The sequence below is a fragment of the Pleuronectes platessa genome, chromosome 20 (genome assembly GCF_947347685.1).
Source record: "Pleuronectes platessa chromosome 20, fPlePla1.1, whole genome shotgun sequence".
Lineage (NCBI taxonomy): Eukaryota > Metazoa > Chordata > Actinopteri > Pleuronectiformes > Pleuronectidae > Pleuronectes > Pleuronectes platessa.
In genome coordinates this window covers 10321916-10348320 of record NC_070645.1, presented here as the reverse complement: position 1 = coordinate 10348320, position 26405 = coordinate 10321916, and the positions used below count along the sequence as shown (strand labels likewise).

The window sequence follows — 26405 nt, the reverse complement described above, 5'->3', positions numbered from 1 at the left end:
TGTATTTTACAAGAGACACTGCCAGGAAAGCTGTCAAAAACACATGCTGCTCATGAGACCCGTTCTACCGACACAAATACCTCAGTGCGTCATTGTGGACTCAGGTCACACCCTTTATCTACATGCAGTTTGTACAGAATGGGTCACAGTGCTGCTGCAGTGGCAAGTCTCTCTGTAATCTTAGGTATTTGATTTACAGATAAGCCCAGAGGGCGCACAGATATTAAGTATATTCACACAGATGTAGTAGAAAGGTATTATTTCCGTTATTAATAATAATAAAGGTAAACTGAGGCACTTTTAATTCAAATTCTAATATGCGTCAAATATGTCTATGGTTCCCTCTCTGTCCTGTGAGTTATCTTCTCTGTCTGTCTCCTGTCATCATGTCAGGCCTGGCATACCTTGGGTCATAAACCTCAAACAGAGGCTCAGACACACTGGTACACAGTAATTTCATAAACATTAACTGTTAAAAGCTGTATGGTACGATCAGGATTCCTGCCCAGGCTCATCACTACTAAACTATTTATGCCGCCTTTCCTTTTTAAGGGTTGCACTCACTCTCACATTCAAACCTACGCTCAGTTAAGAGTCTCCAGTTAACCTCACACCAATCTGCATGTCTTTGGACTGTGGGAGGAAGCCAGAGGACCCAGAGAAAACCCATGTAACCACTGGGAGAGAGAAGTCAATGCAGAAAGGCCACATAAACAAATATATATACAGTAGCAGCTGAAATGAGCCGAGTGTATAAAAACATGGTCGGGGGAATTATTGCAAAAAAAGGTCACTGGCCAGGATTAGTTAAATCTTTAACTTGAGTTAATGTGACTGCATATTGGATGTTCAGTGGTGCACTTTATAATGAGCGTTCATATTATGGTTCAGTGCTCATTGCTCCGAGTTTTTAATAACACAAATCTGGCTTGTTAAAATGCAGTTTTAAGCTTTGGTTGAGGAAATTAGCTTCTTTTTTTTTTAATATAGCTACAACAAGGGGATGCATGGAAATACAAAGGTGATAGTTTTGACACAGATTTTAATCAGCTGACCTAAGGTGAGCTAATCCAGAGTGGGTGTAATGGGACGACAGAGAAGCTGCAAGACAGAAACATTAAGGAGAGATATTTGTTGTTGGGTCTGTGCAGTCCTGGTTCAGTCACAGCACAACTGGGTCAGTTGCTCTGGGTCATTCCGGAGTTTCACATCAGCAATCCTCTGGTCACAAGCACATTTCTACAACCTTAAAACAACTGCTGGTCACATATATGTTGGAGTAAAGCTCATTATAAGCTCCATGCTCCAGTAATTCAGCTGTTTATGCTTTATACTCTGCTGCTGAGTCACTTGCAGTGTGACCCTGCATCTGCGGCTCTGAGGTGAATAAAAATCCTCAAATCATATCCTCAAAGCCTGCCGGGGGAGTTATGATTGCTAAATTGGAATATTTAGAGTGACTAAGGAGAGCAAAATATTTCTGCTCCTTCTATCCGCGTCACATGCTGGAGCTACGGTGGTCTTGTGCTTCACGTGTGTGTGTGTGTGTGTGGATATTGAATCTGCTGTGACATTCAGTATTTGTGTGTGTTTGGAGAAAGATTACTGCTCCTCAGCCTCCATGTTGGCATTTCAGGTTCCTCCTCCCAGCAAGCTTTACTGCACACTATATGATCCTGTCCTTCAACCAAATGTCAGCATTCAAAAACACATAAAAATGGACAATGAATCCTAAGTGTAGGTTAGCCACCAGCGCCAGTTTAGTCATGGATATACAAATAGTACAAATTTGTACCTGTGAAGTTTATGGAAAGGGAAAAAAATGTTACAATGATACTATAACTTCCTATAGGCAGAAGACAACAATCTGTCAAGTGTGTACTCGCTGGACAAAGAAATAGCAAACCTCAGCCACCAGGGGGCCTCCAAAATATAACCTGCCATTTGGTCGTTTTTGTTGTGGATGGTGCTATACAGTAACAAGGAGGTTTGTGCCCGAAATGTGGTGAATTTAAGAAGCACTATCCAATATCTGCACATGTTAATATGAATTTCAACTAAAGTCACGATTTTCAATTTATAAACAGCCTGTGAGAAGAATACAAATATATAGAGAAAAGCAGCAGGATGTTAAAACTGAGTAAGTTGCAAGATTTCACAATGCTATGTGAATATGTGCGTTTTCTCTTTCTTCTTTCGGTTCTGTTTAATTTTATCTGTATAGAGTCAAATCACAACAAACATTACGTCAAGGCACTAAAGTAAGGTTGAGACCTTACTAAATTATATTACAATTATATTATCAAACCGAACAGTTCCAATTAAGAAAAGAAAAATGCCTTTAACAGAATGAAACCTCAAACAGAACCAGACTCACTGTGGGGCGGCCATCTGCCTCGACTGGTTGGGGTGAGAGGAGTAAAATGTGGGAAAGAGGAGAGAGAAGAAAGAGAGGAACAGATGTTAACCGATATATTCAAGCACCGGTAGAGTAATCATAATAATAATAATACAAAGTTCAGTAGTGTCAGATCTGGAACCTGCAGCTCTGGAGTCAGAGATACCTGTAGAATCAGGAGACAGGGTTTGGATGAGTGATGTGTGAGATGTTTTGCGAAATGATGAACTCACAGAAGAAACAAGTGAGTTCTTTGGATTAATTGTAAGGATTGATCAGTTTAACAGCAGTGTTTATTTCTTTTTTTTATCCTGCCATGAGGGAAAAAATGTTTCAGTGCCTATTCATGTTAAGGAGATAAAGTGACATATCGTCTGTGATCAAGAAGGCAGCAGGTGCACTTAACATAAGAGAAACACTCAGTCACTCTCCTCAGTGATCCATGATCTTTATTGACCTACATACATGAGCCCGCCTCCCTGACCACAGCGGTAACATGGTAATATCTTCTCCTGTTGACTTTTCTCTTGGCTCTGATTTCAAGAGGAGGCAGCCGTTCAAGGCTGACTGAGCCTAATTCAAGTAGATGAACTGTATTTTCAGAAAACATTCAAGGGAAAAATAGATACATTTCCAACAGAGTTAGTCAGATGTTGAACCAGCTTAAATCATTCATTTGAATATAATTACTAAAACGCATGATTTGTTGTTATTTATTTATGTATCAAAGCATTAAAGTACTACAGGCCTGTGGGTCAGAGTATTGATTTTGGATTTAAGTTCCTGCTTTTAATCCCACAATAATGCGTGGTAAGCCCCCTGCTGTCTATTTCCTAAAGCTCAGATGAGCAACACGTGAGTCTCCCTCGAATGTTGGCTTGTTCCGTCTGCTGTGGCTCAGCTTGTTCCATTTAAACATACATTGTCTTGTGTTTGTCATTGATGAGGTGGAGGTGAAGCCTCTGCCTACTCAGCATGACTAATTGCCCATAAGTGGCCATTGCAGTGTTGGAAACAAAGAATACAAATATCGTAACAAACACAGTGAGTCACTCCATGCATTGTGCAGCTAGGGACGAGCAAGGATAAATCTCTATAAGTTTATAGAGACAGAGGAAAAAATGAAGCGTATTTCACATTTAATATTTTTTACATTCCATAAATATTCTAGATGGATTTGTCTTTTTTACGTTTGATTTTCAGAAATCCCCCAGAGTGGACGAGAAGGTCCTGGAGCCATTTCCCCTGTTACTGCTCATAAACAAGTGCTAATTGTCCTCGGGTTGAGTCATTAGTTAAAGCAGCATCTGAGAAAATAAACAATAACTTTATCTCCTGGATACACTATTCACAGCTGCAGCAGCGGCTGTATGTATGGGGGTACAGTCAAGCAAAGATAGAAGGAGGCAGTTTGCTGATTTGCTGCAAATATACCCTCAGGGCAGATATCGATCGAGACTAATTTCATTAGAACATGAAGAAAATTGCTCCACAACAACATCGCAGCGTTTGGAGAGTGGACATCTTCAGTCATGTAAGGAACACTGGCCTTTAGCTTTAAAGCTCCACAGAGCATGAATGTTTTAGCGTATTGCGCAGAGCGTTTTAGATTATCACTCATACTTTAAGATGTTCCTCTGGGCCTCTAGCAGCCCCTGACTAATTCTTCTCCCTTCCAGTGTATAGAAACCACAGCATATTGACAGTCTGGTCAATCTCCTTGCAGACCATATTAGTCACACAGTGCACAGAGCCTGCTAACCCCCTCTGCTTTCAGAAATGTGGATGAGTGAGAGTAAATTTGCCAGCCACTCCACCTCCCGCTTTGCTTGCCAGCAGTTTTTCTCTGGCCAAGTTTAGCCACAGCTGTTTACATCCGACGTGTTTTTGATGCAATACACTCACCTCTGTTTATATATTTCAGGTCGGAGATGTAAGCATCACCTCTTGTTCTGGTCATACCTCCAGCAACGAAGCACCCATAAATGTACAGAGATAGGCTAAAGCAACGTAAATAATGTAATTAAAACAGCTTGTTATTTGTTTCATCCTCCATCGTCTAGTTTAAAGATAAACAACCACTTATTCCCACAAATCCATTTGCAAGTTCAAAACGTTGTCTTGTCAATTAACTGCAATCAGTATTTTGTGAAATGGAAAAAAGGGTAAATCAGAATGACAAATCCACAGAGAATTATCCCCTGGCCAACCAGGCCTACTCTATAGAGGATTTGAATATCTTCTAGCTTTTTGGGGTTTCATGGCGCACAACTCTACTGTTTTGGTTTCGTGGGCACTCTCATTTACTCAACAAAAATAAGTATTCAACAAATATACAGCCAGATATACTCAGGCGGTGGTGATGGATACCAAAAACACGTCTGTTCTGTTGTTAAATAGCATGTAGACGTGTTTTTTGTTAGCTTCATTGCCAGAAATGTGAAGATGTCTTTATAATACCATAACATTTTGACACCGAGTTGTAAAATACTCACCAACCATGCAATAATCTATCGTGGCAACATGGAAACAAGTATGCAGAAAAACCATTTGCAATGATTCTCTCATATTAAAGGTCTATTGCTTCACTACTCTGGGGAGGCCGTTGGTTTGGTCCCCGGTTATCAAGACCAAGAGATTTACGGGACAAAAAGCCACCTCATCAGTTTTTATTTTTAAAAAGGGCTTATGTGGGCTGTCAAATAATAACATTTCAGCTTTTAATCCATTCCACATGTTGACAAAGACAAAAGGGGAATTTCCTTCATCTCCCTCTGAACAACGTATAAATCCCTATTCGTATGATCACTGTGCTCTGAGTGTGACGTGTGGGATGATGCTTGTGTGGCTGCAGCCTGAGAAAAACCGACCAGGACATCATCGGCGTGAGAGCGAGCTTGTCCTCACCTTTTCTCTCCCGGCTGCAGATGTGGCCGGCTCTCCTCTATCGTCAGAGCCGTCAGCCCTCTGTGGCATTGTTTGAATCCAACTCCTTGCTGCCATGGTAACCTGAGCAGAGCGTGGCCGGGATACAGGCGAGAGATAGTGAGAGGGCACGACCTGCACTACTTGTGACACGCTTTCATGATTTCGTGTTTAGTATTCTGGCTGAGTGGTGGTGTGGTGATAATGACTGGACAAATTTGATTTAATTTGCACTTTCCAACTTATCAAAGACTCTACACAATATCACTTAACTATTTGCAGTACGACGGGTATATCTTTAGACCTTATAAAAGACCCTAACATGTACATATGAAATTTCAATACACATTGAATATGTAATCCATATTTCCACACTCTAACCCTTATAGATCAAGTAGGAATATGTTAACATGTACTCCACAACCACCTTTTCCTCGTCATGGTCTCATTTACATGATTCATCAAATTTTAAACCACTCCCGGTGCAGTGATACACTATGGAAGACATTTGTGTCTTTTTTCACTCCCTTACATCATTTTAACATTCCATCTTCCAATCATGTCAGCACTGAAGAAATAATCGATTCAAAAGGGACATTACTCATCCTGGCAGAAATTTTTCAGGTGCACAGCAGCAGTCAGAAAAGGAGATTGTCAGGCAGAGCAATCGAAAGAGTTGATGCTGTAAGAGCTCAAAGAAATGCTGATCCGTGAGCTGAGCTGACACACTAAGTGAAATCTATTCAGCTTATGGGTTTTCATGACCTCACCTGCAAGAAAAATCTATTAGACCCAATGCAGGGGTGCCAGGTCAGCCCGAGACACTCCTCTTCAGGCAAGAACACATTTAAAAGAATCAAATAAATTAGTAAATGATATTTAATGGCTGAGAATACATTTTCACATCTTGTAATATTTGCCTCATAGTGTGTATGGAGTTATGCCAATGAGTGAGTGCCATTAGATCATAATTATGAAGGAGGAGTACCATGGTTTTGAGAAGCTATTTTTAGTGCATTTTGAAAATAGCTGCTGTTTACACTTGTGAAATGTTTTTGGGTGGATCTCTCTGGCAACCATTACAAACCTTGCGACTATAAAAACAAACTTCACATCCCCAAAATGAAATAAGGCATCGATTCTGAACAACCATGTGTATGTTACCATTTAAAAACCTTTAAAAAAACAAACATCTTTCATCGTAAAAATATAGCTTAAATGCGACAAACCGTGATGTAAACAGGGACAGCAGAACAACATGATTAAAGCAATGTGCTAATTTCTTCTTTTCATTTATTTTCTTGCCTTTATGGAGTAATATTGACTTTCACACTATTTCATAAGCATGTGTGTATGTGTGTGTGTGTTGATTCATTTGCGATGTCACTGAGCCCCCAGCTACACTGACTTATGATGTAATTGATTATCTACAGATTGGATGTTTTATCTTCCGGGGAGCTTTGATGTCTAAACTGATGGTAATTCGTTGACGTAGAATAAAGCGGAGAATTTCATCTGTCTGCCATGGGAAGATGAGAGCCGTCAGTGCTGAGTGCCGTCTTTATACCGTGAAATACTGCGGCGGAATGAGGGGGTGGCAGAAGGGGTACAGATGTAAGATTAAAGACACGTTGCGCTGGTAAGTGGTGATGTGTTTAAGTTTCACTTCAAGCCTAATGAGCAGTGTTCTGCGCGAGCATGCTAATGTTCAAACAGCCAAGGACACATAAACAGAGAGTGAAGCCAAGGAGGCCAGACTATAATCCCTCTTTGTTCAGTGACTAACACACAAACTGCAGCACAGCCAGGCTGTTTTCCCTCAGCCTCGGCTTCCTCCGTTGTTTCCACATGAGGGGACTGAGAGCCTCGCGGATTTTCTCCCCTTCGCACCTTTTCACAAAGCTGTTACCAGAGCAGCCGCATGGAGAAAGCTGAGGACAATATTGTCAAAGAATATTGATTTGCAATCAGACATAGGTGTGTCCAGTTGAACAGAGAGAGGCGAGGGGGGCTGTTTGAGTTCCAGTCTCTCTTTAGAGGTTATTATGTAAATGACCTGACATTCCCTACTCTATGTGCAATAACACAAAGTCATGATTCAAAATTTGAAGCGTGACTGACTTTGGTTTGCCGAATGGAGAACCTGAGTGGATACAAGGATTAGGAGTATAATTGACGGTTCTGGTCTTGATCTGGTTGCATCTTAGCCTCTGTGGGTGATGCAAATCTACACACATTAGCTATTATTTAGTGTTCACATACATGCACAGAGGAAGGTACAACATAAAAACACACGTTCTAATTATTTTGTGTTGCTCCTCGGTAACAAAATTCCCCCCAACAGTACTGCTTCTAACACTCACTTACATTTAGCTAGCTACAAACAATCATGTGATTTGTGATGTTGCTAGCTAGCTTAGCTTATAGCTAACATAGAGTCTCTTGATAAAATGTTTTCCCCTAAAAGCATCTTTAACACTCATTTACGTTAGCTGTTGGCTAGCTAGCAACAATAATGAGCATTTTTGTGCTGTTATTATGACTAACTGAAAGTCCCCCTGTTACAAAATTAGCTTGAACAGCAACTCACTCACTAATTAAAACATTATGTTTGTTCAGAGGTGTCAGTGGGCATATTTTAAGATAGCTATTTTCATGGCTTCTAATCTTTATGCTAAGCTAACTACGTCTTACTGCACACAACCACAGAAGTGTATTTCACAGAACCATTCTTTAAACAGTTCAACAACTTCAACAAAACTAATATTTTAGTGCAACCCTAGTCAATACACAAACAGCTTTCATAAGGAGAACTTACTATGAGAGAAATAGTTAAAAAAATATCTGTGGGATTATAAATAGTAAGAGGCACATGCTTTAGGACAAACACTTTCCTGTTAAACTTTGTAACTGCATCACACCGCAAACAGAAACTCCATTTACCTCCACTGCATCAGGGTTACTTTCAGAGAGGGATCATCTCCAAACCTGGAAAAGTTAAACCAAAACTATCTGCACGGTCCGATCCCACTGGAGTCGAGTAAAAAAAATCGTTGTTTTCCTGTATTTCGGGGTGAACCACCTCTTAAACAAATAGAGCATTAACAGAGCTGATGTTTCACTTGCATAATCCAAAACATCCATTACACTATGAGTCACGTCTCCCGATCCAGATGTTGTCTCTTAAAACACATTTCCCTGTTTGCTCTCATGCTGTTTTACCCTCGCTGGCACACAAACTTATTCCCACAAGCATTTACGTGTTACAGATTACCTGTCTTCTCCTTTCTGGTCAGAGCAGACATGTTCAGTGGGGGGAGGGAAAGTGAATATTTCCCCCCACTGGCTGTACGGCATCGTCCTCAGACACATTGACAGGAGCTCAAAGCCGAGCGGCTGATGAACGACACTCTCCACAGGGCGAGCACTGCACGGCGAGGGCTCTGCATAGCAATTTTTATACAGTTAACTCCGAGAGATGCCTTGAAAAGTTACTTCAAAACTTGTTGTGGAGTGAATAACAGGGATTTGAGTATGAAATACCTCTGCCCCGCTGAGATTACCGTCTCTTTACACAACCACATTGTGGTTTGTGAGGTTAATGGAGGCTTGTAGCCTTGGTAACGTGATTTCAACATGTCTGACAAGAAGCCGTGTTGATGTTTTTTCCGAGACCGAAGCACAGACTCAGGAGGAATGACGCTGGAATGAATGGCCTGGTCCGTCTGGTGAAATGGCCGACATGTTTGTCCGCATGTACACTTGAGTCCATTTCGGATTGGCTGCCAATTGGAGCAGGGGCTCGCTGTTTTAGGATCGTTTTTCACTCTTCCCTCCTCTTGTCTCCCGACTAAACTGCCCCTACATCAGTTCACATCATCGGGCTGTGGCTGTCTACCCAGTGGTCTCGCCAAACCTCCGGGGACACGTTTGCAACAACAGCTCTTGATGTCAGACAAAAAAGAAAAAAGGGGGTGTAAGAATGAGGATGAAGACGCATAACCATGTTTCATTATCCCCCACTCAAAATGTGACTCACAGGGAATTGACACAGACTTGCACTGATGTTTTTTTACGACCTTCTTCAGGTTTGTTGAGATAGACGCCACCATTGCTCACCGATATGCTGGAGGATAGGAAACTGGTATGTGGGCCGGAAATGAAACCCACTTATTTCCACAATTTTTCACAGCGGTGCATGTTTCCAGTCTTAGTGGTAGACGATTCCTCTGTGACCAGGAGCCTGCAGGCTTGAAGATATTAGACTTGCTTCTCCTCCCTCCCTCTCACTCCCACTCATTTTTTCCATCCTGTAATACACCTTGAGACAGGGTGCCTATTCATGTACAACTTGCCGTATCAGGAGATGCATTCTTTATGGCGTACCACATTTTAAAGCCCATATAAACTTCCCACAGAGGTACACTAACCCCCCTCAACATGTGTCCCAGATATTGTAAAACATACGATTCATCCCAAAAAATAAAGTGAAAGAAAAAACAAACATTTAATCCCCGAAGGTTCATGGCTTGTCTCCCTTAATCCACAATACTCAGATTTTCATCCACATCTGACAATTGTATTTTTATCTCCTTATCCAGAGTTGAATAAACAGTAGTCTTCTGTCTGAAAGATGAATTGACAGTCTTGATAGCTGCTGTATATTCCACTGAGGAGTAATTACGGTAAGTAACTGAAGTGTTTGGATCGCTGCAGAACTGTATAAACAATCACTCTACATAAACATTTTGAAAGCACAAGGAAATAGATTCATCAACACGGAGCCAGGAGACAAATTCACCGCATAATGCCGCATTTCTTCAAGTCATTATGAGAACCAAACCACCAATTTTTCATTTGTTATGTACGGAGGTTTGACAACACGCTTCCCCTTCTCTCCTCACTCTGTCTTAAATGCACACAACACACAGACACACACACACACCGTTTGGCAGGAGATACAGTGCAGGCATAAGTGGAAAATGGCTTGAATACTCGTCTTTGGGTTGGGGCAGTGGGCTCGGGTGGGGGGGGCTCAAGATGTCTGACATGTTTCTGCAGGACCGCAGGCCACTGGCTGGCGCGGAGCAGAGGGCTTGCGGTGGGCTGTTTGTCTGCGTGAAGCTGGCATGGCCTCCCTGTTCCCCTGCATCTGTTCCCCATTAGCAGAGCCGAGAGTATAAAGCAGGGAGCTGACAGGGGCTGGGAACAGTCTCACTCTCGTCTGGATCATGGGGTTTACTATCTGGCTGTGCGTGCTCTGTCTGCAGACGAGCCTGCTGTCACACGCTCTCGACTGCTCAGGGGCGACTCAGGGAGAGTCTTGTCTCGGCGGACAGACCGCAGACGAACAGGTAAGAGACCACACCTCTAATGGATGTGATAGTTAGGGAAGGACAAGGGTGTTCATTAAGTATCAGTCGTCATCTGTCGCGAAACTCGAGGGGTAAGTGCAGCCTGCCTAAGTCTATTTAAATGCTGTTTACTTGACCCAAACTATCTTATAACTAGCACTTAAATGAAATGTGTGCATAAAGAATCTGAATTTTTTAAGATTGTCTCGTTGTAATGCTAAACAGCACCTTATGGGATGTAATCTAGCTGTGAAATGTGTTTCATCTCTCATTCTAGTTTAGTTTGATTTAAAGTTTTAAGGAAATTGTGTGTTTCAATTTGTTTCAATTACACTGAAAGAACAATATAGTTGAGAATTTTCTTCAGTCTGTTTTATACTACAATCTACATCTCCTCTGTCTCACAAATATCTTCTTATTTTAATCCAGGAGTTCAATGTAGATTTAATCACAGAAATCCTGTGGGACTCTAAACTAAAAACAACTTTTAAAATCTGTCAACGTTTCTTTCAGTTGAAGTTTAACTTTCAGTTCACATATTAATTCGGTCCATTTTTTGCTCAGACACAGTGCGGTCAGTGTTTATACACTAGCTCGGGTCAGAGGAAGCCAGTACCGCCACTGGAATTCAGTCTGACTTCTGTTGTGACGATAATAGTGGCCAAGTGTGCGCCAGGATGGCAGCAGACGTGTCCGGTCTAACCCTGACCTGGGGAGACATACTGTATAATTTATTTTTAAAAGAAACAAAGTCTTATTGTAATGGTTTTTGCAGACATAATGCTTCAGCTCCAAAAATACACCCTTCCGTGGAACAAAATCCTTCAACTGCCCTTTTTTGGCTTTTCATGTGGCTACCAGCTGTTATACTTTAAACTTGTGGTTAGCGTCCTTCTGCGGACAGTCCTCATGTTCTGTCCAAAGTAATCACCCTCAGCCGGACAACGGATTCAACAGCTGCAGTGTGGGAGAGAGGAGGATTTTCACCCACAAACTAAAAGAGCTCGAGTTGGGACTTCTGTTCCATCTGAGGGAGTTTGTGCCACACATGCCTTTAGCAGTGCTTTACTGTGGCAGTTATTTCTAATCTAATTACAGCGCGCGCAATTATAAGTTTCGAATGTGGTGGTAACTAACTAATACCAGGAGGCAGCATCTCAAAGAGGCTGGATTCTCTTGGGTTTGCCCGTTCCGCCAAGGTCACTTGTGTTTGTAATAGCACAGAACACATTAAATTAGAAGAATTTATGGGGGTTGTCTTCAACCAAAACGAAAACCAAATGGACTGTGGTTGGTATTGATGGATTTCCCGACCACGCCCGCACGCATACAAACCATACATCTTGATTTTTACGAGGTTGTCAAGACCCAGGGGATCGCACCTCTGTAACCCTCCCTCGGAAAACAGGCAGTGCTTGATGACCGGGGTCTTTGGCTATTTGTGTGTGTGTGTGTGCGTGTGTGTGTGTGTGTGTGACATTTTGTTAAGCATGTGAATAAGTCTTGTTTGTCAGTGGAATGTTTTCACAACATAAAACTGAAAGAAGGAGGCAGTCAGATTTTTTTCTTTTCTCATAACCCAGCGTGAAAAGTACAAATATACAAGCTACAGACTCTTTGACCCTCTTTTCCTTCTCTTCCTCTTCTCAGTATGGTGATGAGAAGCAGCAGAGGGCAGTACCCTCATCTGAAGGACTGGTATGTTACCACCATTCCATTTAATCCATCACAAGGTTATGTTCCAGTCTGAATCCTTAAACTCCTCCGTGAGAAGGAAACACTGGTGTTGGAAATTAAGTAAACTAGGATATTAAAGCCAGGGTTGGTAATCCTGGAAAAGTTCACGAGAGCAGACCACACTTTGAAGACATGCGACCAGTACATCCCACCCCCTCCCATCAGCCCTCTCGACAAAGTTAGACCCCCAACAACCCATAAAAGCATGCTGCGTGACAGCAGTTGCTCATTAACTTCTGGTACGCTTTTCAATCATCATAATTGTTTTCACTTTTTCCGATTACTTTATTTATTGATAACTATCTGGACATGAAGAGAGTTTCCATAAACTAGTAATAGTAAAAGGTGCTTAAGAAACAATTAACCAACCCTTCCTTTAAGTGGTGTGGGTAGGGGGGAAAAACTAAAATAATTACGTAACTATGTTACCACTGGTGATAAGAGGAGATTGTGAAAAAGCTGGAAGTAACACAAGTCAATCCATTGTACACACTAGCAATGTATGAGGCCCGGCAGCAAACAGCACTTTCATATTGAGCTCCTAACACATTCAATCCCTCGACACTGAAAACTACAACAATCACTGTAAGTACATCACAAATGATTCAGAGGCAAATATGTTGTGGCTAATGTTGTTTACAGCAGAATGGAAAAAGAACATGAGGAGGAAGTTATTATACTGGAAAATGATTTTTCAGAGTTTTGTTTCCACACTTTTATAACTTGGGGGGGGGGGTATTACGTCACTGATGGAATCGAGGGCCTGTATTGTTATAAATGTGCTGGAACGTCCTAATTTGCGAACTGAAACCTGTTGTTTCTCAAAGTGACAGTCCATTTATGAGGGAAACGAGCGGATCGATAGCAGCGCTCCATTTATGTGGGGATCAATGAGAAATGCAGGTAGTGGAGGGGCTACGCTGGCTGTACTAATTTTTGCAGTTTCCTCCTCTGAATGCTGGAGTTTACCAATAAAACGTGGGAGAATTGACGTGAGGAGGACGGGACGGCGGAAACAGAAAATGACGTGTTTGCTCGGTTCATCCACCACAGACTTCTTCGCGCAGAGCAGACGTGTAGTTGACGACTTGTTGTTTCCCTCTGTGGTTGTGGATGTGGTTGTGACTGTGTCGTCCCTGCAGGTTCTGTTCAGACGTAAGAGGCAGTTGGAACGCAGGGGTCCCACCCACCTGAGTCACTCCAGCCGGCCCGGGGCCATCTCTGTCAAAGGCTTCCCGAACACTCTCATCCAGGTAAACCACTGGTGTTAGTCACACAGGAGTCAGAGTGAGCAAAGGCCCAATGCTTAAAGCAGTGGCTGCTGTTCACCAAGATCCAGAGAAGTTTTAATCATAGATTTAATCATGAAATCAGAGAAGAATATTTATTATAAACATGCCACACTAAAGAGGCTCTGGGGGAAACTGGTTTACAGCTGTCGGAAGAGGTGTGTGTGTGATTTCCAAATTAAATTGTGTGTATTAAAACGTGTTTGGTTTCTATTAATCCCTATATCATGGTTTCTTAGGCTGACAGGTCCAGACGACACTTGGTTCAAGCTTCAAATAAGAAAAAGAAGTATATATCCCGTATCGGCTCTTTGTCGCTCCTCAGCAATGACAAGAAATCCAACCCCTTACAGGTAAAGTCTCCATGGCAACCGTCAGGAAAAAGAACAGCTGGCGCAAAGATGCTGGATGTGTTGGAGTTAAAGGGCATCTCAGTCGGTTTTATTGGATCCGTTTGATGTACTCACCGGTGTAATTTAATGTTTGAAAATAGGCAATGTATTTTTTCTCTTACAATGGAAGTGTAATGTGTCATAATGCTGAAATACGTGGATATCCACAATTTAGTAAAAAGGTCCTACACATTGCTGTGGATGGCTTTTTCCCTTCCAGGTGATCAGAGCGAGGAGACAGGTGATGCCCGACCCACCTAAGAAGGGCAAGACGGAACGTTCTGGGGCTTTCTCTGTCCTGGTGCGTCATTTTACAATATTTATTCTTCTATATGCAAATGTACCACATGCTCGATGCATTATTTATATTTACTTGTTGTGTTATGTGTTCTCCAGGGAGACCCACAGACCGAAGAGAAAAACCGAGTCAAGAGAAGCATATAGGAGACGAGTGCTGGGAAATAAAAATGTTCCTGACAAAGACTGTGTCCACTTTTAGCAGAAAACAATTAAACTAGCTGAAGATTTGTGTGAATGTGGATTAACAGCTTTGATGTGTATTTAGATGTGTGTGTGTCCAGAATTACTATATCTGTAGTTTACAATCATCAGCCAGATACTTTTTTATATGCTATTTTAAGTTTCTAATATATTCCTGCATGTTATCACGAGAAGATCCATTATCAATATTCCCGTCCGGCACTTTGTTGTAACCTATTTAATCACAGATTCCTTAGAGATCGGGGGGGTATATTTTTGCAGAAACATTTCTTGTGTTGTTGTATCAGTTTTCAGAAAAGAAACGTTTAGTAAAAACACATGCTGTAAAAGTCTTTATGCACTTCTTTATGCTCCTTCTGGAGTCAACTCTATAAAACGGGAGAACGCTTTTTACACTCTGAGCTTCATTAAGAAATCAAATTGTATAACAGCTCAGTCTTTCCCTCGCTCATTTCCCAGAATAACAGGTTACATTTCCCACACGAGGGTCTGCAAAACTACCCATGACTAATTCATAAAAATGAAGTATGAAGAGATTGAAACACCACTAAGTCCCTAATTACAGATGGCAAGTGCTACATGTACGGTGCCTGGTTGGCGAAGATGGCAGCAGAATAAACCACTTTTCTACAAGAGGGCCACTAATTCATTTACATTACAGCAGACAGGAGCAAATAGCCTCTGCGTGTGTGTGTGTGTGAGAGAGAGAAAAAAGCATCTAATTGTAGCCCAGAGCATCTGTTTCAGGAGTCAAACTTTGTCTATTTTAACATCCTGTGTTACTTTAATACATTTGGCCAGGAATGGAAAAGCAGTAGGGTTTGAGTATTTCTGCAGGACGCTTAACATCAGCATATGCACAAAATCTGATCTCTTTGGGCTGCTCCTCATCTGGGTCTCTACCTATTTATTTACAACATGTCGGATTCAACAAATTACCTGGTTGAAAGCAACACTTTGCTGTGAGGATGACCTAAAATTGTGCTCAGGCCCACCCAAAGTGAAGCCACCAGAAAATCCCAACTCTGAGGCAATGTGACGAGGAAAAAGAGCATGTGTAAAAGACGAGAGGAAATCTAAGTGAATGGAATGACTCATCCTCGTGCTCGTGTAGCGATCAAAGCCCCCCGCTTGTGACGTAGGTACGCACAGCGCACCGTGTCATTTTTAGGGTTTTATAAACCAAAACATCAAGAGAACGTTATTTATAAACATGCCATTTTCCCTGAACCCCATCACCGCTGCTGAATATGCCTCGGCAGCTCGCTCTGGGGAGGAATATCAAGAAGTGTGAGGTCCTGAGCTGCTCGCCCATCATCAGATAACCCTGATTAGCAGGTTATGAGCCGTCTCTGTGTCATCCGGTTGACAAACCCCAACAGGATGCCATTCGGATTTCTCCGAAAGAGGGACACACATCAAGACCAAGATCCTGTTGCTCCTATTTAGAAACAACAAGAAGGAGACAGCCCCAGCATACTCCCCTGTCATCATCTCTCTCCCTTACACACACACAGCTCTGACAGCTGCCAGCAGGCTATCACTGACTGTACCCTAGGGCTGATGCATCCTGGGAAATTCCTGCTTAATGACCTGATGGAATAAGTGTATCCCGGTACATACATTATAAATAGAAATCAGCCATAAGACCCATTTATTCCAGTGACGTAAATGATGAATCAAGATTGAGTCTGAGTGTGTGTGTCACCATATGTGTGGTCAACACAAAGGGAATCCTTATAGCTGCGATTCAGCCATTGCGGTTGTGTAATGGTGTGTGATATTGTTTCCGCTCTGAGCTGGGTCTGTTCATCCTCAGGAGAACAAAGCTGGTGATAACCACTATACCAGTCAAATAACCTGGAAGCCTTCAATCTATAGGACTGTGGTAGGAAAAAGATGCAAGCCTAGTGATGTGTCAGACGTTCCCATAAAAAGCTCAGTCAGGTTAGTGCGCAGTTAGTGGCTTATCGTCAACATCCTTTTCAAGCAGAAGACAAACCACCACATAAGTATTAGTTTCTTGTTCAGAGGAGCATCTTTCCCAAAACAACATGCGATGTGGGAAAAGACAGTCACAAACAAGCTCTGCATTAGGAGTGGATAGAGGTTTGTTATTGAGGACACTATGTTCTACTCCGAGATAGGAACCTAAGTTAATGTTTTTGTTTTAAAATATCAAGGATAAGTCGTGTTTATGCAGCTCAGGTCATAGATTTCTGTGGTTTTTGCCATTATCTGTTTTGACAATTATCTGTATTGATAAATTTGACTCATTAAGATAACAGCGTGTACAAGAACATTGTATAAACAGTAAGAAGAAGAAAAAAGCTTTTCCCCTTGTTACCAGTCTTTATAAGATAATTCCCTGAAACCGACATATTCCATTAATCATGGTGAGAAACATTAAAGCATCTCTCCAGATCAAATGAGTTTGATGATCAGGCCCAAACAGTTTTTTACTGTGTGATATTCAGAGACTGCATATAGAGATGGATGATGCGTCTGCACTTCCTCCCACTATCCACAAATGAAGCCAAAATATCCTGAAGATGAACACAATCACATGTTTTTATAGCATAAAAGTACCAATCAAAACACATTGGAAAAAATACAGTTAGATACATCAATGTGATAATAACTATATAAAATGACCAATAAATGAATTGACATGTATTTTGACTTGATAAATTTGGTCCAGGTCCCATCACCTATCATTAAGGAGGCGATGTTTCTGATCTATTCTGCAGCCAGCCACCAGGGGGTTATCAAGATGCTTTAGGCCTCACTTTCTGGAAGCTGTCATATCATCCAGCTTTATACACAGTATATGGTGACATTAAACAAAGTGTAATATGAATGGATGAATAATGATTTCTTTGTGATCACAATAAATTCAAGGTATTCCCTGCTCTAGTCCTGAAATGTCTCTCCTCATCCCTTCTCTGTTTCCACTGACCTCAGCCTGTGACCATGCTTTCCGGCTGTCTTTGGCTCCTTCTCTTCATCTCCTGCCACTTCCCATCAGTTCAGATACTGTCTTCCTTCACCTCCTGTCACTTCTGTCTGGCCTGACATCACCTCGTCCAAACAGTCTTCCTGAGTCTGCCTGTCAAAACTTCTTCTGAGTGCTGTCACATCCCTCCGGCCCTAATGAAGAAAAGGCAGAGAGGGACAGAAACAGAGAGGCTTTGTGCATGTATGCAAGCAGCAATTAGCTTTTCAAGGCCCTGTCCGCTTCTTATTAAGAACAAAGCCTTCGTCTGCACATCCAGGGGCAGTCTGCCACCTGTAACACCCTCATTTTGTCACTAAAAACAAACGTCAAGCAAATGTTTCACAGTCTCTGATGAGATCCAGGACAAACTCTGTGTTTATGCCACATTCGTAGAGTGTATGCTCTAGCTTGTAGGCTAATCATTAGGCTACCAATGTAGTACAGACCACATGTTGCTAATTGTTTACACTGGAATACAAAAACCTCATCACCATAAAATGTCAGGAATTGAGAAACAGCTTAAGGTAGTTTATCTTGGCTTAAAATATGGAAACAAGTGGAAACTATGCTCCGTCTCAATTGGATACTTCTGTTCGTGTGCAGGCAGAGTTCAATATGTACCTACTTGTGCAACTGGTACATGAATTTCATTTGGGTTGTGTTGTCTGAAAACACTGCTGTTGTGCATTTAATGGAAAAGACAATTGCCACTGTTAGTTCACAGACTGTAAAATAAACACAGTAAATATATAATGGCGTCTTTCCAGCAACATTTGCGGTGCTCACTATGACAACCATTGCCAACAGTTGCAGCTCCTCTGGTAAATGTGATGGTTCTGTAGTCTTTACGAGTGGATAGGTATTCAGTGCCTTTCATGATGCAATAATTATGAGTGTGTAAGAAGTCATGCCCCAGAAGTAAAAAGTGTAGGTGCAGAGGAACGTCAAATGAGATGTATTTTACGGATTAAACAAATGAAACACAAGATAGTGTTTGTTTCAGAGATGCCTGTATTGGGTTGATATACAGCGCTGACAATAATTGGAGAATAACTATTTATCTTATCATAATATCTGACTTCGAAATTAACTACCATGTGTTTTTTGAGTTCACACAATGTGTCAGAATTTCACGTAAATGGGTTTTAGAAGGTGTCCAACATGTCTAAATTTGGCTGTATGCTGCTATGGCCCTGGCAGCCCTGTAGCATCAGGGGCCCCCACCTCCCTTACCATTAGCAATTCACAGTTAATCTAAACCTCTCTGATTTAGCCACAGCAATTTTTTTTAAATGACTCAAAGAGCTGATGAGCAAAGCTGAGAGAAGAAGGCAAGATTGAATCAGTTCCGTCTGCAATTCATCTGCGTGGCTCTCCCCGGAGAAGACGGATGCCTGCTGAGTAACTGCCATTGGCCAATCTCTGCTCCGCTCACAACATTAGAGCGGAAAATACTGCTGAGTTTGACCCGCTGCCCACTGTAGGTGCACAGAAAGCTGATTTATTAAGAAGGGAATAGTTGCAGACAGGTTGAATCAATTGTACAGATATAGATTAGCAGGGCAGAGGGGGCTGACGATGAGCTGAGCATTTCTTAAAAAATATCTCAAGGAAAAAGTCAAAGAAATTCCTCGCAACTTAGCTTAAGCAATTTCCATTCAATCAGAATTAAAGGGTTGGGGTAATTAAGTCGCATAAAAAGGGACAAAGGATTAAGAGAGAGAGAGAGATAGAGGGAAAAACTGTGAAATGGTGCAAGGCGGGTTTGGGTCAGCCTGAGTCAAAGGAGTCCTCCCACTCCTTCTCCTTTCTCTTTGGTATGATAAAAACGTTGTTGCAAGCTGTGAAGTGGACAGGCCTGTCAGTGGAGAGACGAGATGCAGAGGCAGCACGGGAATCAGGCAGGCAAGAGAGGAATTCCAATCAGCCTGGGGCAAGATGGAGCTCCAAAGTTGAGAACTTCTTATAGAGGCCGTGACAAGCATGCGTCCTCGGACATGAGGCATCAGGAGGGAGGAAGGGAGGAGCAGGCTGGAGCAGGATAATACAGGACCGGGTGGTGCCAGACGCTGGCTGGAAATAACACGCCACCTTCCAGCCACCACCTCATTGACTCTGTAACCATTCATGTTACAAAGTCTCTAAACTGGTGTAAATATTGTCTGCAGATGAAAACAAGGGGAGAAAGGAACAGCACATTCCTCTGTTACATTCCTCCGGGGGCGGAAAAGTCACGGCATCTCTCGGCCTTGAAATGTTATGAATTGGGAAAAAAGAGTAGTAAAGCACATCGAAGAAAAAGACTGGTAACATTTTCCGGCATTTGCCTTTCACACATGAAGAAGCTTGTGCGGGTCAGAGATGTTCACAACAACAGGAAAATGTCCACAGCATTCAGGCAAGGGGTTGGCCTCTCGGACAAGGAGGCTGGAGGCGGGACATGACGTATTAATCACAGTTTGTTTTGCTCACAGCACATGGACGTATTAGTCCTTTTCATCAAAAGCTCTCAAATCTCATTGTGTTTCCAAGTGGACAACTTCATCAGCATCTACGTGTACGGCGCGTGCTAGAAACACCATCAAAATGCCCACTAGCGCAATGTGAATCCTCATTGGCATTTTCCTGCTGCGTTCTCACATGGATTCACTCAGACATTCTACCAGGGTGCTGGCAGGACAAGTTCCAGGAAATATCCTGAGCAAGTGATTTGGTCATTTGTGTTCTCAGTCTACAAACCACTTCAAGGCCTGGTGATGAAGAATAAGAAAAGAAGTACTTTTAACTTGTGGTCAAAAGAGACAACTGCTTCCAGTTTCCCAGCAAGACTCGCATGTAGACTTCATTTTAAACAGCACAGAATTACTTCTGATTACCGGAAATTACTTTGTCTTGCAGGATAGAGGAAACTGCTGACAGAAATCCTTTATGCTTTTTCATTTCAACTTCATCATTCCGCCTCCATATCTGCAGTCGTCATCTCTCTGTTATCTGTTATTTCTAAAAGGGCTTTGCACAGTCAGTGCATCAAAAAAAAAACGCCAGTCAGCGTCATAGATGTATGATGAAGAATAAAGTGTTCTGTGGGACAGATGTGAAAGCAAAAACAACTTTTTTGTGGCTATTGTGCCCACAGCTTGTAAACTCCCTCAAAGTTCAACTCCAAGTGCATGAGGTCTCATGGGTGTCAGCCCGGGCAGAAGCGTTATTAAAATTTCATTTTGAGGCCATATCTCTCTTTGAACATTATAGAGGGAGGCGAGGTTGGTTGGCCCTGGAATTTGCCCTCACGTTGAATTTTGAAGTCATAAATGGATGTTTCAAGACTGCAGAGCGGGTGGCACTTTAAAGGACCCTGGAGGACAATAAATCATTTGGTCACACGTCCGTGCCCGAGTGTCTCGGGATCAAAGCGCTCTCTCAGCATCTTTGTACCACTCAGCTCCTCAAGTGAGAAGTGCAAGGAGAGATAGAGAGAGAACTCCAGTGTGGGAATGTTTATCGATGTGCTGTATAATCCAGTTGTGATGCCTCTGAGGGATCTGAGAAAAGGCTCTGACAGTTCCGCCTCACTTAAATTGCAACAATTCACCCTGGTAGAGTGAAAATACAAGAACCAGAGAAACAAAATATAGCTGTGCTAATATGTAGGAAAGCATTGTTGCGTTTCTTTGCGCCAACATCTAGATTTCTTGCTTCAAACCATGTATATGGGAATATTACAAAATGTGCACAATAATATCTGCGTTTGCATGAGGCTCCTGTGATTTCAGTGCAAGTAGCTCAAGTTAATAATGTTGATACTAATATATTTATTCCATTAGTGATCTGGTTGTCAATGAAAAAATAAATACACTCATTGTTTATCAATATGTGTATCTCATATCATCCCTCGTGTATTAACTGTTACTGTTTATTTGTGGGAGACAAATCCAAAGCTGGCTAGAGACAGCCCTCTTGTGGTCATATTATATACTGCAACAAATCTGAACCTCAGCAGAGAAACGACAGATTGATTGTGTCCACTTTTTCATTTTACTGAGGGAATCTACCCAGTATAGAATGAGGTGGTAGATTTTCTCAATGTCTTTCTGTCTCCTTGGATCAGGTAGATTGTGACTGGCATGAAATCATCATACAAAATAACCAAATAAAATAACTGGACATCTTTTTATTATCTTTAACATAAATTAATCACAAAGGGCTGTTTTTACATGTACTACACAGGGTTTGGCGTATTTGTTAGTATCCGAAAAAATGTTGAGAACTATGTAAAATGTATACACACCATTTCATTATCGCTGTCAAGGAGGTTATCATTTCTCCTGTACGTTTGTTGGTTTATTGTTTATTAGCAAGATTACACAAAAACGTCTGGAGGGATTACCAGTAAACTTGAATGAATAATGCAGTGTAGGTCAGGAGAAGAATCCATTCAATTCTGGTGCAGATCCAGATTAGGGCGTGGATCCATTAATTTTGTTTTCACTTTCAAGTGGGTGCAATTTGGTGGAGATTGATGAATTGAAACGGACTATTGGCCCTTAGCTGAAGTATGCGCTCTACTGAGTGCCCTCCTGGTAACATCATTTAGATGACTGGGGCATAAAGTCTCTCTTTACTCACCTGAACTGGCCCAAGCAGGTGTATAGTTTGTCTATAGCCTGGGCTACTGTAAAAGAACATAGCCGACCCACTCCGGATGTGAAGTCAATGTATTTAAATATAAAAGGGGCATATTCATACAATTAGGATGAAACAAAATAGTGAAAACATCACAAGGATTATTGTATATTCAATTACTGCCAATAGATCCCTTTCACCTACATCTTACCCACTGGACCTGTAAGGGACCAGCATACATGGAAACAGTCGATAGATCTAACATGTATTTATTATTTATTAGAACATTGATGTGTTCAGTGGTCGGGCCTAAGTGGGACTTCTACAGGGCGTGGAGATGTGGTCACTGGGTGTGTGTTGTCACTTTGACCCCATGTGCTGAGCCGACTTCACCTTGTCCCTCTGAAAAGTCTTTAAAACCGCCTGGTACTTCTCGTTCATCTTCTGCAACGCAGGCTCGTAACTTTCACACTGAACCTTGAGCATCCTCATGTCCGCCACCAGCCGGGTTTTCTCCTGCAGAAGACGCGTGAGCTGCAGCCGCTGGAGGTCCCTGGCTCTCTGGGCCGTCACCAGGGCCTGAGCCAACGCGGTGGCCTCCCCCCTGTACTCGTTCCTCTCCCGCCGGGCGTGTTTCAGCTCCGTGTCCAGCCGCTGGTTGTCGGTGTAGACGTCGGGCACCGCGCCGACCCGCCCGACGTCCACCAGCCCCTTCATCTCCATCTCGTTCCACTCGTTCTGGAAACACTCGAGGGTTTGGGTCATACCTGCGTGAAGGAGGAAGTTGCGTAAAAAGTCATCCACGCCTTCCGGTCGGCGTGTGTTGCCAGAAGCGACGGGCCGAGCTTTGGCCTCTGCCTTGGTTTGAATGGCTTTTAACGTCGCTTCTAAATCTTCTTCCCCCTCTGCCAGACTCCAGTCATCTTCCAGAGAAACTTCTTCATACTGAAAGTCCTCCTCGTTGTCGACGGGAGCTGCCCCGCCATCTTTCATAGGGTTTTTCTTGGCTGCGCTCATCGTTTCAGTGGGCAAGCTCCAATCGTGGCAGGTGGAGCTCGTATAGGGACTTCCGGTTTCACCAGAAACTCCCACTGATCTGGACTGCCAGCAGCCTTTGTAGCCAAAATGTATAAAGGCAGTATGGCCACACTGTTTGGGGGCAGCTGTCACAGGTGGTAGCAGCCGCGGCAGGTGCCCTAATGCCGCCTGGAAGCAGAGTGACTTCAAGTTCCAGTTCAGTGGCACAAAACATATATACATGTACGTACAAATATGACAAATAAGTAATAAACGAGGATGTTTTACAATGCAAGGGGATAAATAAAGATCAATTATTCTTGCTGCTCAGAACAGAAACACGCTGATAAACATTCATAAACTACGTGAAACCTCATTGAATAAGTCACAAATAGCGGTGGTTGCCCTCAAACGGGGGGGGGGGGGCAGCGGTGGCGACTGTAACAGCTGCCCTCACATATCAGTGGCAGTTTCTGCCACCGGAAGTGCCTCCACGAGCGCGCTGTCTCTCCATCCTTTCACCTGTTGACCACATCCAGAGAGTTTGGTGTTTCCATGGTGACGGTCCACGCGAGATCTCGCCACTTCCCGTTCCCTCTCGTTCGTCCTCAAACTGTCATGGCGGACTACCGAGAGGCGCCCTTGGCCACTCGGCCCAAAACATTGGACCCCAACGAGTATTTCAACGTTTCCCCGGAGCAGAGACGATCCGAGCAGCAGCGCGCGGTGCTGCGAGCCAACCTGAAGAGACAGTACCAGACACAGCTCAACAGCCCGCACCGGAAGGAGCTCATCGTGAGTAGCTAGCGCTGTTACCCTTGAGAAGAACACAGGCTAATGGCTCCGATGCTAACGGTAGCATGTCATGGGGAACAGTCGCTCAGACCCAAAATGCACACGCTACAGAGGATGTGTTTATTTCACTGCTTGTGTTTAATTCATGTGCGAGGGTTTGCGCAAACAATGACTCCCGCAACCATCTTATTTAGACTAAAACTGCGGACTGACGCTAGCTAACACTGATCAGACAAGCCCACTGTGACACCGTTCATCAATAAAGACCTCAGGTCAACTTCTGAAAATAAGTAATATTATGTATAATGTTATTTGCAGTTTAACGGTATTATACAGTACATTAAAAATGCTATTGATCTTTCCTCATCTGCCAATGCTACATTATGTAGAACAAAGTACTTACCCTACAATATTCGTAAAGTACTACAGCACTACTAATACACGCTGGAAGAGTTAATGCTCCTTCTAGTACATTGCAGTATTTAAATGTAGGGAAACATCACCGTCACCATTTCAAAGGCCACTGTTGATATTTGCTAAGTTCTCACCTCCAGACCCAGCAGGTTCATTTACCCTTTTCCACCTCCCTGGCTGTTTTCACCAGTACAGTGCAAGTAATCAGCTGTTTGCAGTCTTAAATGACATTCGCATTGTGTAACTGCTTATCGAGCAGTAACACAATTCCACTTTGCATGAAATATTGATGTTTTTTTCAAGAGCTATACACAGCGTAATTCTGCCTCTGCATGCTCTGAGTATACCTTTGCATATCTGTAGTATAAGGTGGAGATTTTGACTTCTTTCAGTAATTTGTCCGTAGTCAGCTCAGAGAAATGTGTCATATTCTTATATTTTATTGTGTGTGTTGTAGTAATATTTCTGCAACTGTCTGACCTTTCTCCATTGCTAAGAATACGTTTATGCAGGTAAATCACTTCAATTTAAACTTCATTGTATTCCTTTGTCTCCACAGGAAGACCCCGCGCTGACACGCTGGGTGTATGCACGCGCCAACCCCTACCTACACTTCAGACCCACGTACAAGACCTCTCTGCTGGGTGCCATGTTCGGAGTTGTGCCTCTCTTTGTCCTCTACTACGTTTTCAAGAGCGACCGGGTATGAGACAAGATGCATGGTCTATCTTTGCTTGATTATCTGAGTTCATGTTTTTTGCCACCGGTTCTCACACACAAACATTCACCAGTTCTGGGGATCTAATTAAAGTACTGATAGTTAAGAGAAAGGTCTATTGAAAGTTTGGGGCTGTTTTTAGGCTTTGTAAAGAACAAGTGACAGAACAGAGCCAAATTTAGATGTAGACAAAAAAGAAGGAACATTTATAATCATGTATTGTTGTGAAAGTCCTTTTTTCTAAGGGTCCACCATTGTGCTGCAGGCATCTTGGTTTGCAATTACTCCTGCCTTCTTCATTTCATTGCATCTATCTGCTGTTAAATCAATATTACTCAGTAGCAAACTGGGTCATCAAGAATCTTACTTTATCTAATGCAGCGAATAACAGAATTGGTACATGATTCAGCTCTAAAAATCTGTTTTATGAGGGAAACTCAAACAATGATATTACCATTTAGAAGAATATTTATTTCTGAGAGAATACCTAAAGTCTGATACTTTTTCATGAATGGCATCATAGACATGTCAAAAGCTTTTTTAGTTATGGATTGGGGACTCATTATTTCCTTGTAGGTGCACAGTTGATCTGCTTTTCTTTTTTTGTCACCGTTCCATTCGCAATAGAAATTAGTTTTTCATCTGAAATGGTGCCTGCTTTCGTTTTCCTCCCCATTGTCATGGAGATTCACCCTCGCAATTCTCTCCAATAGAATCTCCAGCCAGAAAGTGGTGCAATTGTCCCACTGCTGAGCGATCATGTTCATCTTCCCCTCTCCGCTGGGAAGAAGGGAGAAAAACTGCTTGAAAGTCATACGACGCTTGCTTATAAATGTGTGTTTGAGAAAATGTCAGGAAGGTGAAGAGGTTGAGGGTGATATAACTTTGTCACTATGGAAACTGAACTAACCCATCATCTGTTTGTCGTCTGGTTTACAGGACAAGAAGGAGGAGATGATTAAGGCTGGGACCCTGGAGCGCAAGTTCAGTTTGTCATCGTGAGCTTCGATGTATAAAGACCTGTATGTTCTAGTGAGGATTTCAATGCGTGTAATTATTATTAACTAAATAAAACTATATTGTCAAAAATAAACATGGTGCTTTTATTGCTGAGGGGAAGAGTCTGCCGCCGACATTCATCAGGTTCCTTTTTGCGGTTTTGGTAAAGGTTTTTACGATTAAGGGTTTTCTTCCAGTTGTCTTGTATAGCTAAAACTGTGTTTCAGTTTGTGTTCAGTAGCCTC

The 26405-nt window shown here is 42.4% G+C and overlaps 3 protein-coding genes across 3 annotated transcripts; 2 read left to right on the top strand and 1 right to left on the bottom strand.

Moving 5' to 3' along the window:
* The first annotated feature begins 10413 nt into the window (after positions 1-10413).
* Positions 10414-14928, top strand: si:dkey-12l12.1 (uncharacterized). The gene is made up of 6 exons (XM_053412492.1): positions 10414-10677; positions 12328-12375; positions 13557-13667; positions 13943-14056; positions 14316-14396; positions 14492-14928. Exons 1-6 carry the CDS (start codon positions 10555-10557, stop codon positions 14537-14539), a joined length of 525 nt encoding a protein of 174 aa, XP_053268467.1. The 5' UTR covers positions 10414-10554; the 3' UTR covers positions 14540-14928.
* Positions 14929-22577: 7649 nt separating this feature from the next.
* LOC128426185 (sperm-associated antigen 16 protein) lies at positions 22578-23477 on the bottom strand. The gene has a single exon (XM_053413054.1). It carries the CDS (start codon positions 23475-23477, stop codon positions 22578-22580), a length of 900 nt encoding a protein of 299 aa, XP_053269029.1.
* A 345-nt stretch (positions 23478-23822) lies between these two features.
* ndufb4 (NADH:ubiquinone oxidoreductase subunit B4) lies at positions 23823-26254 on the top strand. The gene is made up of 3 exons (XM_053412644.1): positions 23823-24029; positions 25003-25146; positions 26101-26254. Exons 1-3 carry the CDS (start codon positions 23853-23855, stop codon positions 26161-26163), a joined length of 384 nt encoding a protein of 127 aa, XP_053268619.1. The 5' UTR covers positions 23823-23852; the 3' UTR covers positions 26164-26254.
* Positions 26255-26405: the final 151 nt, after the last annotated feature.

Excerpts from the sequence above, each read along its gene's own strand:
- si:dkey-12l12.1 (XM_053412492.1), top strand. The coding sequence starts at position 10,555 with ATGGGGTTTACTATCTGGCTGTGCGTGCTCTGTCTGCAGACGAGCCTG. Across the intron at positions 10,678-12,327 it reads GACAGACCGCAGACGAACAG|TATGGTGATGAGAAGCAGCA; the intron begins GTAAGAGACCAC and ends TCCTCTTCTCAG. Across the intron at positions 12,376-13,556 it reads TACCCTCATCTGAAGGACTG|GTTCTGTTCAGACGTAAGAG; the intron begins GTATGTTACCAC and ends TCGTCCCTGCAG.
- ndufb4 (XM_053412644.1), top strand. The coding sequence starts at position 23,853 with ATGGCGGACTACCGAGAGGCGCCCTTGGCCACTCGGCCCAAAACATTG. Across the intron at positions 24,030-25,002 it reads CGCACCGGAAGGAGCTCATC|GAAGACCCCGCGCTGACACG; the intron begins GTGAGTAGCTAG and ends TTGTCTCCACAG. Across the intron at positions 25,147-26,100 it reads ACGTTTTCAAGAGCGACCGG|GACAAGAAGGAGGAGATGAT; the intron begins GTATGAGACAAG and ends TCTGGTTTACAG.
- LOC128426185 (XM_053413054.1), bottom strand. The coding sequence starts at position 23,477 with ATGTATATATGTTTTGTGCCACTGAACTGGAACTTGAAGTCACTCTGC.